Raw genomic sequence first — 18,033 nt, 5'->3', positions numbered from 1 at the left:
GATAAATTCATTACCCTCACAACTTGGAAAGTTATACTACTGAAACCATGCAATTCAAGGTTCATATTATATGCAATATATAGCCCAAATGGATGGGCATAATACCATTATTTTTAAGACCAGACTGATCATTGAATTAGCCATTTTATTGGTTTATAGTTTGAACAGTTCAATCAGATAACCAATCAATTTAATCTATTATCATATTATTATATATATATTTAAAATAATATCAAATATTTATTACATTTTTTAAATATAGAATATAATTTCAAATATGTTAGTTAAACAATTGATATTCTAGTACATAGATAAAAAAACCTGATTATAGATTATTGGTTTTAAATAAATTTTTTTGATTAATGAATTTATCGATTTTGATAGAATTTCAAATAAGTTAATATTTATATATAAACTAGATTAAATTGTGAAATCTAACTAAATTATACACTAATCAAACTGAATAATCTAATCTAGTTTTAAAAATCTTGCATAATACAATGATAGTCACATGGTTAATATGAATATCTAGGTAAATCACAGTTAAGACCCAATTATACGTTAATTAATTAAGTTAAACAACAACCTGAAAGTTGCATTCCATTGGAAGTTTCAAAACTTGCAAAAATAGGCAAAATATAATAATAATATTTGGTGGGGAAAGGGTGAACAACAAAGAAAGGGCAATTTATTAATTAATTTGAAGTTAGAAATTACTATATGAAATTTAATGCTAAGAGCTACACGACAAAAAATGATATGAAAAAACCAAGGGGGTAAGTTACATCAAGATTACATAAATAAAATAAAATTATATTTGAGCGGCCAAACTCAATCCGACCAACCAAAATTAAAATATGAAAAGACAAACCCATTAACATTTCTCCAACTTGCACTTTCTTCAAATCTAATGCACCAGAACATATCCTCCGAAATTCCACTTTCGTCCCTTTCTATCTTCTTCTACTTCTTCTTCCATTTCTTCATCAATTTCGAAGATCCAACACCAATCCAAAACCTGCCCTTCTCTTTAATCTTTAATCTTTAATCTTCACCCTAAAAGAAACAAAAACAAAAAGATTTTTTAATTTTTTCCCCTCTCTGCCTAGAAGTCAAAGAAATTGTTGAAGATGTCTAACGATGGAGTTGGAGATGGTATGTGAGGGGAAAGAAAGCTGGGAGGGCTTGGCATGAAGCTCCCTTCCATGAAATTCTTGTTGCCATGAAGCACTGGACTCAAATCATGGAAGAAATTGCTGAAGTAGTTTGGATCAGACAGTGGCGAAAAGAAGCTTGGTGATATCGTGGGAAGTGAAGTGGGTCCTGGAGATAAAATCCCTGGAAAAAAACTTGACCTTTCAATATTATGATCCATTTCAATCCCCTCTACGAAACCGCCAATGTTATTAGCTTCATGATCGTGGCCGATTACTTGTTGCTTCTTCATCTTACCGGGCGTCTTCGCGGCTTTTTCTATGCTTGCGTATCTTGCAGCCGGCGAAATTGCACCGCTCATGTTGTTAAAAGGATCATATGTCGATGAAGAAGACGATGTACCGGAGGCGGAAGAAGTCATAGTAGAAGAAGTAGAAGAAGAGCCAGTAAGGCGTTGAACAAGGTTCATAAAGTCACTAGGGTTTGTGTGAATTACCTTCGGTGACACAGTGTAGATTATCACCGGAGGCCGCGGCGGCGCTTGGTGGTGTGGGTGATGTTGTTGTTGGATTTGTTGTTGTTGCTGTGGCGGCACTGGTGGCTTCCTGATCTTGTAGGAGTCTTTACGAACTTTTAAAGGCGCCGGCCGAGGACCTTGAATCTCTCTCCGGGGAGATTTACTGACAGGGAAATCCGATGAATCCATGAAGGAAAAATCAAACCAAAAAGCTGAAGAAAAAGAAGAAGAGGAGGAGGACGAAGAAGATGATGAAGAAGATAGTGATGATGAAAATAAAGGCATTATTATTGTATTTTTAAAGATAACAATATTGAAATATTAAAAGGAGGAGGAAGTCAAAGAAAATAAAAAGTGATTAAATAAATAATTAAGGAGAAGATTAATTAGCAAAAATTAGGGTTTAATTTTCTAAGATAAAAAATGGGCCCGGTTTCGTGTTGTTATTAATGTTTGAACATGTCTTAGCTGCTTGCTTAGGTGTTGAATTGTTGAGAAAAAATGGCAGCCACGTCATCGTGAGAGATGATGGCGTACTCCTCCACGTCATCATCATATTTTAAAAGCCTGCCCATTTAATTTCTCCAGCTTTTTGTGCCTTGTCAACATAGCTTTTCATCCCATGTTGTGCATGATTTTGTACAAAGAAAAATCGATGCCACTACTTTTCTTTACTTATTATTTATATTCTTTGTTTTTATCTGTATGAAAATAGAGCAATCTCTAAGACTGAAGACCGCCACGGGCATTGGTTCATCGCCGGATTATACACTCAATCACCTTTTTGTCATTGCACCACGGATATATTCAAATCAAATTTATTTAAATTTAAAATTTAATTTAATTTAATCAAGACTGAAAATAGTTCAATTTAAATGAGTTTAAACATGACAATTTAATATTTATGATCTCAAACTTAAGTTTTACGAGTGTTTGATTCATTAAATTCACAAATTTAAAAAATTTGATATAACATAATATCCTTTTAATAAAAATATATTAAAATAACGTTGTTTTAATATCTAACTAAGTTTAAAGTTAGATTAGAGTTTGAATTCAAATTCAACTTTATTTAAAACAAATTGAACTCGTATATCTTTAAAACAAGTTCAAACTTAGTCTTATACAAATTGAATTATACTCGAATATAATCCAACCTTGGCATATGCGGTATAGACTCTGGCGTAAAAAAGATTAAGCTAATGACGATTGAATTTGTAGAATAATTTCCTAATCAATTATATTAATTGTCTATCTAATTGTGATCACTTGATTAATCATTAATTTAGGTTAATTTGGTTATTAGCGATCATGAACATCAAAAATCTTATACTAATTGATGATATTGGTAATACAATTATTCATTATTGATAATTATATTAATTGAATTGATAATTATAGTATTTATTATTTTTGGATTATTTGGTTTTCATAAAACATTGGTAAGTTTAAAATTAAAATATTGGTACATATATATAAAAAAATGTTTTTTTCTTAAAAATAAAATAAAATAAAAATAATTATTGTTATTTAATTGAGAGAATGTTAAAAATCTTTCTAATATGGGTTTACGTTAATTATAATTTTGGTTTAATAAAATTGGGTAAATGAATAATTTAGTGATAATTTATATATAGACATAAGGTGATCAGTAAGGATAAATCAATATATTTTATAAATAAGACATTTTGAGAGAGGTTTTGATATCCATTATATAGAGTTTATTATATTAGTAAAATCATATGTACCCATTTTTTATATATAATTTGTATATACAGATGATATATCATTATATAATTAGATAATTTTAAATTAAAAATAAAAAAACACTTAATCATATAATGATATATTCTCTACGCATGCGAATTATATACCTAAAATAGATACACATAATTATTACTCTTATTATATTTGTTCATGTAAATTAATCTTACACATCTATTCCAATTTGGCAACAAGTCATTGATTTACTAAGTGGGCGAAGATTAGAATGAACAATCTAGAAAGATTGCGCAGAAAATATAATTATATACCTAAATGTAAAATCACATATCATAATAATTCTATCCAAATTTATGATTTAATCGCAACAGACTATGAAACCCCATAATTTAAAGATTAGAGATATGAACGAACTTGTTTACGTTATGTTATTACTAAAAATAAAAAATTTAATCAATATATGTGTACATCATTTTAACATAAAGTTGTTGCGTTTGAGTGAGAGACTTCTATTTACGTTCTATATTGAGGATGTGTTTAGTCGCTTTTCTTGTACTTTATCGCTTCATTGAGTATAGTTTCATGAGCTTGGTCGATTTGAGGTTTTATCGAATAACAATTTAATTTTTAATTTTTTGTGTTAGAGTTTCTAGATTTAACCTTTATTACTTACTCTTCATTTCATATGCGAATAAACGCAGATTGTTGTCGAGTTTGAAAAGTAAGTTGAGACTTTTTTGCATAGGAGAGATTCATACGAAGTTGAAAGAAGGCTTAATAGGGCCAGAAGCAGTGCATCAATGGTGTCGAGCAAAGCTGTGACATCCCAACAAATTGCAAAAGAAATAGTCAATGAATTTAAATTAAATCCATTTTCTGCTGCGAGTACGAGACAAAGCCGTCTGGACATTTTTTTTTTTATTACCGACGCGCGGGAATTTTCAAGTCTGAGTCAATCAGGGCTATAACTACTACTAGTACTGTTCCACAGAATCCAATTAATGGCATCAACCAATTATATTCATTGCTAGTACTTGTGGGTAGAATTATATTTGAATCGAAGGAAGTTCAAATTCACTTAAGAGTAAATTTAATTTGATTTGTATAAAACTAAGTTTAAGCTTGTTTTAAAAGTGTTTAAGTTTAACTAATTTAAAATGAGCTAAACTCAAGCTCGAATTTAAATTCAAATTGAATTTTAATCTTGGTTTGATATTAAAATGATGTTTAGAGATATTCAGTTCATCAAACTTACGAGCTTAAAAAATTTGATACAAAATGATATCGTTTTGACTAAAATATATTAAAATAATATCTTTTCAAATGAGTCAAACTCGAATTTAAGCTTTAAACTTTATTCGGTATTGAAATAATGTTATTTTGTATTAAAATTTTCAGACTCACAAGTTTAAAAAATCGAACATTCTTAAAGTTCGAATTTACTTAAATTGAATTCATTTTGAATTTGTTTAAACTGAGTTTAAACTCAAAATCAAATAAACATATTTCAAATCTTTTCCTACTTGTGATTTGTGGGCTCCTTACCCAAAAGACACTACAACAAAAGTGAAAATTGGTTGGGCTCAATATAGTAATTCAAGCATGAAAGTTTAAGCAGTTTTGCTTGACCAATTCAATAAGGAGTCCTAGGAAATCCTTGAATTAGCATGGTGTCTTGTTAATGACAAATTGGTAACCCAAATTTGACTGCAATGGAGTCATCTCCCTTAATGAGTCAAAGCACAATAGATCTTGTAATAGGAAGCAGGTAGTCTAGTTTTGGCTGTTGATGGGTCCATTTTTGTTTGGTTCTAGATAAACTTCCATTACCGTCATTGGTTTTAGAATAGGAGTAGACCCAAAGCGAATTAGTTCATACTTAAAAATCAGCTTGACTCAATTCATTTTGATTTAAATTTGTTTACTTTAAATATAAATTGAGTTCAAGTTACAAGATTCGGTTTGTTTTAAAATTGAGCTGAACTGTGCTATAGAGAGTTTGACTCGATTCGATTTGGATGTTGGATAGATGACTCAATTTGGTTCAAACTTAGCTCATAACTCGATTTAAATTATGTTAAATAATTATTAAATGATATTGTTTTAGCAATAAGCTATAAATTTAAATCATATATCTGAGTCATGAATTTGATTTAAATTCAAACTAACTCATTTTCATTCAAACCAAGCTTAAACTACCTTTAATATTGGTTCAACGAATTCAAATCGAATTTGAGCTAAGCTACTTTTAATTCAAATCAAACTCGAGCTAATGGGTGTTTGGATTTGACTCGGCTCGTATCCACCTCTAATTTCAAGTTCGGAACTCTAAATAAACACAATGATAAATTAAACTCTTACTAATTTATCACAAACTGACTTTGTATATAAAAAGAAAGAAGTGTAAAGCCTAAAGCGTTGTGTCCAGACTCAAGTTTTGTTTAAAAAGCGTTTTGGTTTGGCCCTTGGCGCTGTCGTACACCATATCATTCATACCATTGGGCGGTCAGTGCAAGCCATTTGGGATTGCTTAACGCCCCAAGGTTGTGCAGGCATGCATATGGGCGGCGCCGATGCGAGTACAGCGGTGATATACTGCATCGGCCTAAAGGTTTTTTGCACCGTGCGAATTAGCATTAGGAGTGTTAAAAAAAAAAATCCAGTGACCAAACTGTATTGATTTTTGAATTGAAAATCAAACTGAAAATTAAGTTATTTAAAAAACCGATTCAGATTTTGGTTTAAAAATAAAGAAAAGTCAGTTTTTCGTTGCAGTTACCAGTTTTTTAAAAATTAAATAAAATATTTAACCTATTAAAAATAAAAAATAATAAAATAAGATAATATTTTGAAATCCGTTCAAATCCGATTAATCTTTAAATTGTTTTAGTTTTGATTTATAATTTTCTTTAAGCCAAAAATTCAATCTGATTTGAAAAATTATCAAACTGAGTTAGTTAATCCGTTTTAAATACCTCTAATTGGCATTGGAGAGTATTGGCCCTAATGATAATGTATGAGCGAGTTGTCAGGGTAATTTCCCATGTTAAGACCTTTGCCATATTGGGATATGATTTTTTTGTTTTCAAAAGTATAAGGATAAGTATAACAAAATTGTTTGATATTTTTTTGGAGATTTATTAATGGGTTGCCGGAGAAACTAGAAGAAATTGATTAGGCTTCTAAGCCCGTAGATATACTTGTTTTGGAATAATATAAATTAAAAAAATTAGATAATAGATGGATATTTGACATTTTAAAAATTAATTGTAGTTATTTGTCATTTCACTAAACGTTACGTGGGAATAAGTGTTGGCTATATATAAATCTTTACATGACTTGAGGGCCAAAGGACTATTTCTCACCCAAATTTTATCATAATCTAAAAACATATTCTCAGATGATGAAAAACTCAAATATTTATCTATCGACTAATTTCTGTTATAATTTTCTATTAAAGATAAGGGTAAAATCATTATTACTATTTTTCTCATTTAATTTAGAAACCTAACAATGTCCCACCCCATTATTAACTTTAAAAAACTACAATCCCCCCCCCCCCCCCCCCTCTCTAAGGGTAATTTCTTCCATCTCTAGTGACCAGTTATTGTTCCTTCCGTCGGTTGGTGTTCCCACCATCCTCTTTTCCCCTAGTTGACGTTTCCATCTGATCGATTTTGTTGGACGGAGATGACTAGTCTTTGTTTAGTCAAAGAGACGAAGACAATGGATTAACATAAGAAGAATCTTTTGATTATTTATATAACTAAACCTTGGGTGGGAATAAACTTTTTGGCCATATATAAATCTATATATAACTTGAGCTTTGGTGATTCTTCACTACAATTATTTTTTGAGGCCTTAGCAATCTCTTCCAAAGATGACAACGAATTAGGTCAGGATTGAATGCTTTAATCTTCGTTTTCATAGGAGAAATCTTTCCTTGTCCCTCTCTACGTGGAAAATTTTTCTTCCCTTCCTCTCTCATCCCTGTGGGATAATTTTCTCATAGCTTTACTCTCCTCATCCCTAATAGAAAAATAATAAAATATTTATTATGTATCAAGATATATTTGTAATAATTCAGAATTATCTAGAGTAATTTAATATGTAAGTGTTTAAAGAATTTGTACGGGAGGAGACAAATCAAAAGGAGAATGAGTAGAAGATATATTTATCTTTGTCGAGATTTTAACTATCTTTATTTCCATCTCTAACGTTATTGAGGAATCCCCTTCCTCTTTAAAAAGGATGAGCCGAAGATACAGTTTTGTAGACTGAATCACCATCTTTGATCTCTTGTAATGTCACCAGCATAACACAGTTGATAACTTCTCTTGCCTGCGTCGAGCATTTCGGTTCTCATCAATTTCTTCCGATTATAATCAAATAACTGAATAAGACTCTGACAAAACCTTATAACACCATTTGTCACAACCCACAAGACGTGGAAATGAAAAGAGGTGCTGAAAAAAGAACAATTACGCGTCCAAGAAGGATCATGAATAACTAATGCGGCCTCATAAATGCAAGAGCTGCTTCTCTAATTGACATCGATGGTTGTGAAGACATGGTATCTGATTATACCATTTTTTCCTTAGAAGATTACAATGATGTTGTGATATTGTAATTCTTAATATAATCACGGTTAACAAAATTGATGGAGCTCATTGTTTCTTAGGCATACTCACTTTTTTTATTGTCTTTCTTGCGCTCTCAATTTTGACATGGTGTCAAAGCTAATTTCATGATCAAGCTCTTGCTGTTTTTTGAAATCTGCCAACCTACTCAAGCCTCTCTGTTTGCTTTAAACTTGCAAGCACGAATCGACTCTCAAGGGGCAGAATTAAACAATCATAATGAACACAAAACTACAATAACAACAACACCAATGAGCACAAAGTTCAAAGGCTCAAAACAAATCCACAGTGAATTCACATCAACAATGAATCCGACCAACTTCGGCTTCCCACCTATCTTCTTGTCCAACACTCTCTCCCCCTCTTGGTGCTCTCCTTGAAGAACGGCGATCGAAGAATCGTCGAATCGAAATATGGGTTGTGCCGTAGCTTCGATTAACTAGGATTCTGTTGATTTGAACAAAATGGAACTCATTCTCATCAAGCACACACTCATCATTTCAAAAAACTATATTGCACCCACTCATCACTTCAAAAAACTATATGACGTGCCACTGCATGAGTGGATAGTTATACTCATTGATTAACTAGGATTCTCTTGATATGAACCAAAATCAATAGTTAATGTGATTAAAACATGAAATTAATAATTAGGGCAAAAAATTATATCTCACCAAAGTTTTAGCTTAATTTAAAAAACATATCCGCAATAGTTGAAAAACTCAAATGTTCATTTACGGGCTAACTTCTGTTAAAATTTTTTGTTAGAAAGAATGGTAAAATTGTTATTTTATCCTAAAACCCTAAAAATTTATAACAATTCCCCTTTAGGATTAAGTTTTGAAAAATGATATTTCCCCATTTTCAAATTTCCCTGAGAACGACGACCACTCTCTCCCTCCGATGCCTTCTCTCCATTTGAATCCCTCTCCTTCTGGTTGGATTTCTTCTAGATAATGAAGGTGTCGTTTAGACGAATCATTGTCATTTGGACGACGATGACATGTTCAAACCAATGTTAGATGCTAGAGACGATAAACCTTTGGTCGGGACTCTTTTTAACGAAATCCCAACCATGGGAGAGGACTTTGGACATAGAAGAGTTGCTTGGAGGGAGAGAACGACTGTCATTCGTTGGGAAATTAGATAGGGGGAAATGTCACTTTTCAAAACTTAATCCTAATAAAAAAATGTTAGTTTTTCGAACCAAAACGGGAAAAATGTTACAAATTTTTAGGTTTTTAGGGTTTATAAGAAGATAACAATTTTATTTTTCTCTCTAATAGAAAATTTTAACAAAAGTTAACTCATATATGAATATTTATGTTTTTCAACTATCATAGGTATATTTTTAAGGCTACACTAAAATTTGGGTGGGAAATAGTCCTTTGCCCTAATAATTAAAACGTGGGAATGCCGGTAGTTGAAAGTAACAAGAGAAGCAGAAACTTATGGATGGAACCGGATGGAGTGGGGGGATGCGCCCCAGCTGAGGCACCGTACATACGCAGAAGCCATGAATAAGCACCACCAGCCATAACATACCCATCAGTCACGGCACCGCCCATTATTCTGGTTTTATGCAGCTGCTTCACATGTGATTGCAGTACATATTTCTAGATCTCGCTGAACAAAGCATCTGATTTATTAGAGAAATGCATCACAATTCAGAGGACGACGATGCCAATCGCTTTCTCAATTAATAATTTCGTTGGGTTGGTATATGATATGACCATCCACTTCTCTACTATTTAATTCTTTTCGCTTTTGAATATCTTATACTGTATGAATATTCAATTATGAAAGTATTAACTAAGCCACGATCTCGCAAAGAATAATATTATATATACCTATTTTTATATATATATTACTTCTCTAAAGTTTATTTATGAGTCTGTTACTGAACTCAAGATTATATTTTGCAACTCTTATTACAAATTGATATTAACATATGGTGCCAGAGGCATATTCACTGTTGAGATCGTTCTGAAATCTCTCTCGCAACCATCAAAATATTTTTTGCTTCTAATATTTATAATTTTTAAAAATGAAAACCCTTGAATTTTCCTTGAAGGGTTGGTGTGCATCAGTTCCCCTACATCAAGCAACAATACCAGCAATACCATGCCAATTTATTCAAACACGTTTTTACCTTATATTGTCATTTCTGATTTTCAACTAGACCCACTTCATGACAAATATCAAATTCATTTGAAAAAAAACACTCAACAGGTAGCCCAGGAACCCAAAAGTCTCTTGTATTTTTCGTCTGGATCTGTTTCTACTATCTTCACTAGGGAAAACGACTATTTCCCACCCAAATTTTAACTTAATCTCAAAATCATACCTATAATAAACAAAAAACTGAAACATTTACTCATGAACTAACTGTCATCCAAATTTTCAGTTGGAGCAAGTATAAAATCGTTATTTTACCCATAAATCATAAAACTTTGAAATTTATATCATTCCCCCCCTCAAATTTTAAAAACTAACATTTCTATCTATTCTCAAAGTTTAAAAAGTTTAGATTTCACCCCTAGGTTCATTTCCTTCTCTAGCAACCATCATTCTGACCAATGGTCGATGCTTTCCATCTATCTTTCAGATTCAGCCATGAAAGACGACAAAGGATAACTGTCTAGACGTGACGACGAAGAGTCATCTTTCGTCGTCTGAAAGATTCGATGAAGGACGACGACGTCCTTCATCGCGTCATCCAAACGCGACGACGAAAGATGATGAAGCATCATCCTTCGACTCTTCATGCCGATCTGGATGACAAAAGGTCATCCTTCGTCAGAGAAACCCTTCACTTCTTCTCGATCGTCAGCTAGTTTCCTAAGCCATTAGACATGAAACTTAGAAAGGGGAAAAAGTGAATTTTTTAAAGTTTAATCATAGGGGTAAATGTGAGTTTTCTAAACTAAGGGAGAAATAATATAAATTTTTTAGGTTTTAGGATTTATAAGTAAAATAACGATTTTACTTTTACCACTAACTGAAAATTTGGATAGCAATTGACTTATGAGTCGGTATTTGAGTTTTTTATTTGTCGTGGGTATGATTTTGAATTTCGATTAAAACTTAGATGGAAAATTGTCCTTTTCCCTCTTCACTATCTTGCAGTCCATTGGAAAGTCATGAATAACACAAGTATGTTAATGTCAAAATCAAACAATTCAAGGTTTTTTATCAATCAACTTAGAATTTTACTATCTTTATTTTTTTTTTTAATTTTAAAATTTTTTTTAAATATGTTTTGACATGTGAGCTCTAATATACTTGAATGAATTTTGGATTGGAGCACTGTCAACTTTATTCCGAAGGGTCAACTTCTATGTGAAAGAAACAAAAAAGAGCTATTCAAGGAAAGGAACTTAACCAATGGACAGAAGTCAGTTACTTGTGTACATTAATTGAAAGTCGAATGAGAACAAAATATTCAACAGTAAAGAGTAGGCCTATATAAGCTTCAACACTTTGTTCACACTTCAATGCATTCCTTTGAGCTCTTATTGATCTCTTCCTTACATAGCCCCTGGCCTCAAACATCTTAAACTTTTCAGTAATTAATTTTCTTTCACTCTCTTTTTAATCTTCCTGTCTTATCTGTAAAATGTCTAATTCTAACTATAGCATAGGAAAACAAATGGGAAATTTTCTTGTTCCAATTATTTAAGAAGTCATAACTTGTTTTGTTTAAAGCAATTGTTTGCCGTGCATTTTAATCTAATTTTCACTTAAGCTTATCACTTGTTTTGTTTTCTGAATTTTGCAGTGCAGATGGAGTTGCAAAGAGAACTTAGATTTGAGGAACCTGAGACTTTTCAGGGGATGACTGAAGCTGAAAATGTCGAGAGTAAAATCTGTGTACAAAGGGTTGAAAGCTTAGGCAGGACAAGAGAACCACCCTGTAAAACAACCATAGGCAAAACAAAGTCATTAAGTGCCCAATTCTTGGTCAACATAGATGACCTTGTTAACAATGTTTCGGATAACATTCAGCGGCAGAGTCCCAATTGCAGTAAAAACAACTTCTCCTTTTTACATTGATCGCTTTTTGCTCATAAAACTTCTCAAACTGATATTCCTGAGATGTTTAGCTGACTAATTTTGTATGGTGAACAGAAGATAGTGTAATGGCTCCATCTCCTGCAGATCATGAAGAAGATCCAGACTCATGCAGGTCAAAGAGAATGCAAATTGGGCCTTCCTTACCCATATATCTCAAGGTATATATCAATAAAATTTATGCAGTCCTGGTCCTGGAAATGATTATGCAATATAGTGATATAATTTTCTGCTGGCCATAGTTCCAGGATGTAAAATACAAGGTTGCAGTAAGGAATTTAAAAGGCTCAGATAAGGAGAAGCACATACTCCATGGAACTACTGGTTCAGTTAATCCTGGAGAAGTTCTTGCAATAATGGGACCATCAGGAGGTGGTAAAACAACTCTGCTTAATATTCTCAGCGGCAGGATCAAACTTGACAGTGGCATCATCGCTTACAATGACCAACCATTTAGCAAATCACTCAAAAAGAGGTACAATGTTACTTGGAATCCTCATTTGAAACTGCTTTCAAATGTTGCAAACGAGTGGACTCATTGCAGAAATGTTGTTGAAACAGGATCGGATTTGTGATGCAAGATGATGTAGTGTTCCCCCACCTGACAGTAAATGAAACTCTGACATATACTGCTCTTCTCCGGCTTCCGAATACCTTGACACCACAGCAAAAAAAAGAAAGAGCATGGGATGTTATATGTGAGCTTGGGCTGGAAAGGTGCCAAAACACAGTGATTGGAGGGAAATTTGTGAGAGGGGTTTCAGGTGGTGAGAGAAAAAGGGTGTGTATTGGCAATGAGATCTTGCTGAATCCGTCACTTCTGTTCTTGGATGAACCAACGTCAGGCTTGGATTCAACAACCGCTTTAAGAATTGTGCAGATGCTACGAGACATAGCAAAGGTACTTTCTATTTTGTATTTATTTTTTTATTTTCCTTCTGGTATCTTGGAAGGAAACAGTAGAGAGTCTAATCAAGGCATTTTCAGAAATATATAATATACATCTAAGGTGGTCTAATAAAATATTTTCGGATGGGATCTTGAAGATTCATTCAAGATCTTTAAAAAAATAATCCTCAAGATTCCAACTAAAGTCCCATTTATGAATAAATTATAATATATTATGTTATGGTTAATGGATAAAATAATATTTAATTATATAAAAATATACATAGATAGTACATATAATGCTATTAAAGTATGTCAATGAGAACAATTTTATGAAAAAGTTTGTTAATATATATATATATATATATATATCTTCCCCCACACCCTAGCAAATGAGATGCCAATCTAGACATAGTATAAATTTCAACTAGGTCCAAAAATATCCATAATTTTTTTTAGGCCAATTGATTTATTCCCACCCAAGGTTTGTTGAAATTCAAATTGATATCTGCTAAATATTAAAAATATGAACTTTCACTTATAAGTTGTTAAAATTGACAGTATCAATTAATTTAAAATGTATAATTGTTATTTAATATTAAAAAATAAAATTTAATTGTTTTGAATCCTGAATTTTAAAAACTAACAATTTTCTCTCAACTCTAAGTTTTTAAAACTTCATTTTCCCCCATAAGTTTATTTTTTTCTTTCTCCTTTGATAACTTTCTCTATCACTGGTCAACTTTGGCTTCCCACCCATCTTCTTCTTTGGTACTGTCTCCCCCTCCCAGTGCTCTCCCTAAAGAATAATGGTTGAAGAATTGTCAAATCGAAGCATGGGTTGTGCATTTTGTCAACCGATGCTTCGATTTGATGACGGTTGCCATCATGTTTCTTTGTCGACTCATGCATTTCGTCGACCTATGCTTCAATTTGATGACAGTCAGAATCTCATGGCTCCAAATTCAACAGTCAAAGAGACAAATCGATCAGATTCGTGAGATGAAGCAAAAGACGAATTAGTCAAATTCATCTTCTCACAAATTGTTTTCAACGATTCATCTCTTCGACGGAGAGAGAGAGCACCAAACCATCTATTGTTGGTCTTGAAGAAGGTGACTTGAGCGATTTGATCATTATAAAATGTGTTGTATTTTGTAGTTAACCCTAACAGGAGGTAAAGTGAAGTTTTTAAAACTTAGGGTTGAAAAAAAAATTATTAGTTTTTAAAATAAAAGGAGAGAAAATGAGATAAAATTTTATTTTTTAATATTAAATATTAAATGACAATTATACCTTTCAAACCAACTAATTCTATCAATTTTAACAGTTTACAAATGAAAATTTGAGTTTTCAATACTTAATGAGTATCAGTTTGAAAATTCAACAAGCCTTGGTAAGAATAAGTCTTTTGGCCTTTTTAATATTCAATGAACTACAGGGGTCCATCAACATTCACCAACAAAATGATTGTCGATTTTAAATAAACTAGCATGGTTTTTACTATATTATTACAGATAACCGATTGTGTGTAATCGCAGTTAGTTACTTACAACATCTATCACATGTCATTTCTTGGCATAATTGATATAACATTTATTTATATGATAAAGATACAATAATTATATTACCTTCACCAAGCAACGTGTCGTTTGCTCAAGGCATGGGCCTCTCGGTCGTGCCCTCGAGGGTGATTTATGAATTTTTTATTGGTTGACCTACTATATAAAATTAATTTTTAAAAATTTTCTAATATTTTTGCCTGGTACAATAACGAGTTATTCTAGATATCAATCCATCTAAAAAATTTATAACAAATAAAAAAATTAGTTTAATAGTATCAAGGTACCCACAGATTTTTCTTACGACCTAAAACATTGGCTGCTACATGGGCCTGACACAACCTTTTTTTTTTTGTGTTGGGCTTAGACGAGTCATGCCAAAATGCCTAATCTATTTGACACTTCTAGACTTAATGATATATTTACTATAAACTATTTTAAATTCTTTTATTGAACGGCAATAGTTCATTTTTAAATTAAGATGTTATTTATAAGTTCAATGATTGTGTAAATATTCAAAAAAGGTCTAACTATAATAATTTTTTTTTTTATATGTGTGCCGATTTAAATAGTAATAATAATATATTATTATATGATTAAATAATTTTAAATTAAATATAATATAATCTAGAATCATATATAAATTAATTATAATCGTACGTAATATTACTTGTATCTTTCTCCGCAAATTCAATCTGATGCGTAGGGTGGCAAGACGGTGGCGACTACAATACATCAGCCCTCCGGTAGACTCTTCAGGGAGTTTGACAAACTCATTTTGTTGGGTAGAGGGAATTCTTTATACTCGGGAAAAGCTTCGGAAGCCATGCCATATTTCTCTTCAATCGGTTGCTCTCCTCTTATAGCCATGAACCCAGCAGAATTTCTCATTGATCTTGCAAATGGGAACATAAATGACAAAACATTTCCATCAAAATCACAGGCCAAGTTGCTACATGGAACTGGAAACCAGAGTTATCAAAATGGATGGCCCTCTCCATCTGATGTTCATGAGGTCAATTTCAATAACAATGCCAATTATAATCATTAGCTATTTGATGAACTATTGCCTGTTAATCTGATTATAGATTTTCTAATATGCAGTACCTTGTGGAGGCCTATGAAGCTCGAGGAGCGAAAACCGAGAAGAGAAAGGTCTTAAAACTTGTGGAGGTAGAAGGTGAGATGGAGATGCAGGAGAAGTTAAATTACAGGGAAAGTCAAGCAACTTGGTGGGAACAGTTCTCAATTCTCTTGAGAAGAGGCCTTAGGGAAAGACGCCATGAGTATTTTAGCTGTATGCGTGTGACACAAGTTATTTCTACTGCTATAATCATTGGCCTACTTTGGTGCCGTTCGAATGCTTCAACTCCACAGCGACTTCAGGATCAGGCAAGGCAACATTGTCTTAAACGAATTAAACTTGAACTAATAGCTCCTTTTTGCCAATGTTTTAGTTTGTTTATTGGTCTTGTTAATCTGTCTGCAGGCGGGGCTGTTGTTCTTCATTTCAGTGTTTTGGGGCTTCTTTCCTTTATTTACAGCCATTTTCACATTCCCCCAAGAAAGAGCAATGCTATCTAAGGAAAGATCTGTGGACATGTACAAACTCAGTGCCTATTTTTTAGCCAGAGACATTAGTGATCTTCCATTGGATCTCATTCTGCCTATTGTGTTCCTTGTGATAGTCTATCTTATGGTTGGGTTGAAACTGAACTTCACCGCCTTTTCTCTGACAATGCTCACAGTTTTCCTCAGTGTTATAGCTTCTCAGGTGTCAAACATGTCATAGTAATCTGAAATTAAGACACTTTAATACTATACTTAATTATATCGCCTTTTTTGAACTCGAAAATTGCAGGGTCTTGGACTAGTTATGGGTGCAGCATTCATGGATGTGAAGAAAGCAACAACATTGGCATCTATTGTTGTTATGACCTTTATGCTTTCTGGTGGATTCTTTATCCAGGTTGGAAGGAATTAGTCCAACAAATGCCTCAAGCTAATTACATGAAATTTTATCATTGATACTTAATGCGTTGTTTTGTATAATAATTTGGTGCAGAATGTTCCATATTTTATGACATGGGTGCGCTACATCTCTTTCAATTATCACTCATACAGGCTTCTCCGGAAAATCCAGTTCAGTTGCTCTGATTCAGGTCCTTGTGATTCTCCTTTAATCAGAGAACTCAGACTCGATCAAGGTGGCCTAGAAGTGGGAGCTCTGGTGGCCATGATGGTGGGGTATCGGTTACTGGCTTACTTCCTTTTAAGGAGAATGAAATAAAAGACAGTGGCTTAGATTACAGTATATTCGTTCAATCATCTGCATAAGGTCAAGTTATCTGTTTGATAAAGACAACAAATAAAAGAGAGACTGATTTTCATCCTCCTTATTTTGTTGCTCATCTTCCTCTATCAACTTGTCAGTGTTTCATCATTTTCTTTTTACTGCTGCAGTCATATATTGAAGCTGGGTGGCCTGACTTTAACTTCAACTCAAAGGATAATTGGCTAACTCAAGTGACACCAAATTCAAACTGAACAGAACTATCAATATATAGGAAATCAGAAGAGTCTATCAAATATGGCTACTAATTAGTTATCACAGGTTAAATATACAAATAAATTATGTATACTTATTTATACAAACAGATGTGACAGTTTGTGATTAAATAATGTGATTTTTTTACTTGAATACTTACTTAAAAATCATCCAATTAGATCCAACTTCTCTTTAATTTGAAGTTTGTCAACAACCAAAACATGATTGAAATCCACATCCAAATGCTCCTGGTAAACCATCCAATCCTATTGCCATGGTGATGTGTGAGGGCCTTAGAGAAAAAAATGACATTGGTTTTAGGAATAGTTATCGTTTTTTTACCATATACGATGCATAAACTATAATATAATATAATACATATGTAAAATGATACATATTATAAAATATATTAAATTAATACGATACAATAAACATATCGTACAATACGATACATATTATTGATATAAAGATCGATACACTTTTTAGAGAATATAATAATGTTGTAGAGGTGTATATAAAAAATTTTAAATTTTTAAGAATGTTTATGATATTTTTTAAAATGATAACATATTAATTAGATTTTTTTTATTATTTTATTTTTTAAAAGTCATATCATACAATACGATATTCAACACATGATACAAATTATTAGATTTTTAATATATGATATAATACGTGATTTGATTATCATGGTTCTAGGTGGTTTGTTATCTTTGTTGATAATCACATTAGGGTTGCAATGGTATGTCTCAAGAAAGAAAAGTCAGAGGTGGGAAAAATATTTCAGAACTTTCATAATATGGATGTAACCTTCTTTGAAAATCAACACTTTTAAAATCAAATTTGATAATCAAGGGGAGAGTAATATCGGTTTTTGAAAAATTATCCTACCTCTAGTTTGTCCAAGTCTAGCTCCATCAAGTTCTC

At 32.3% G+C, this 18,033-nt stretch overlaps 2 protein-coding genes across 2 annotated transcripts; one reads left to right on the top strand and one right to left on the bottom strand.

The window, feature by feature from the left end:
• Positions 1 to 666: 666 nt before the first annotated feature.
• On the bottom strand, positions 667 to 2,132 carry LOC123229318 (nuclear speckle RNA-binding protein B-like). Its single transcript, XM_044655060.1, has one exon. It carries the CDS (start codon positions 1,955 to 1,957, stop codon positions 1,106 to 1,108), a length of 852 nt encoding a protein of 283 aa, XP_044510995.1. The 5' UTR covers positions 1,958 to 2,132; the 3' UTR covers positions 667 to 1,105.
• A 9,398-nt stretch (positions 2,133 to 11,530) lies between these two features.
• Positions 11,531 to 16,969, top strand: LOC123229205 (ABC transporter G family member 22-like). Its single transcript, XM_044654852.1, has 10 exons — positions 11,531 to 11,602; positions 11,816 to 12,061; positions 12,166 to 12,269; positions 12,351 to 12,583; positions 12,670 to 13,009; positions 15,265 to 15,573; positions 15,663 to 15,950; positions 16,048 to 16,332; positions 16,420 to 16,527; positions 16,624 to 16,969. Coding segments are annotated over exons 1-10 (2,139 nt in total). The 5' UTR covers positions 11,531 to 11,601; the 3' UTR covers positions 16,849 to 16,969.
• Positions 16,970 to 18,033: the final 1,064 nt, after the last annotated feature.

Source organism: Mangifera indica, chromosome 11 (assembly GCF_011075055.1).
Source record: "Mangifera indica cultivar Alphonso chromosome 11, CATAS_Mindica_2.1, whole genome shotgun sequence".
Classification (NCBI taxonomy): domain Eukaryota; kingdom Viridiplantae; phylum Streptophyta; class Magnoliopsida; order Sapindales; family Anacardiaceae; genus Mangifera; species Mangifera indica.
Note: the sequence above shows the minus strand (reverse complement) of the source record. Positions and strands in the feature narration are given on the sequence as shown.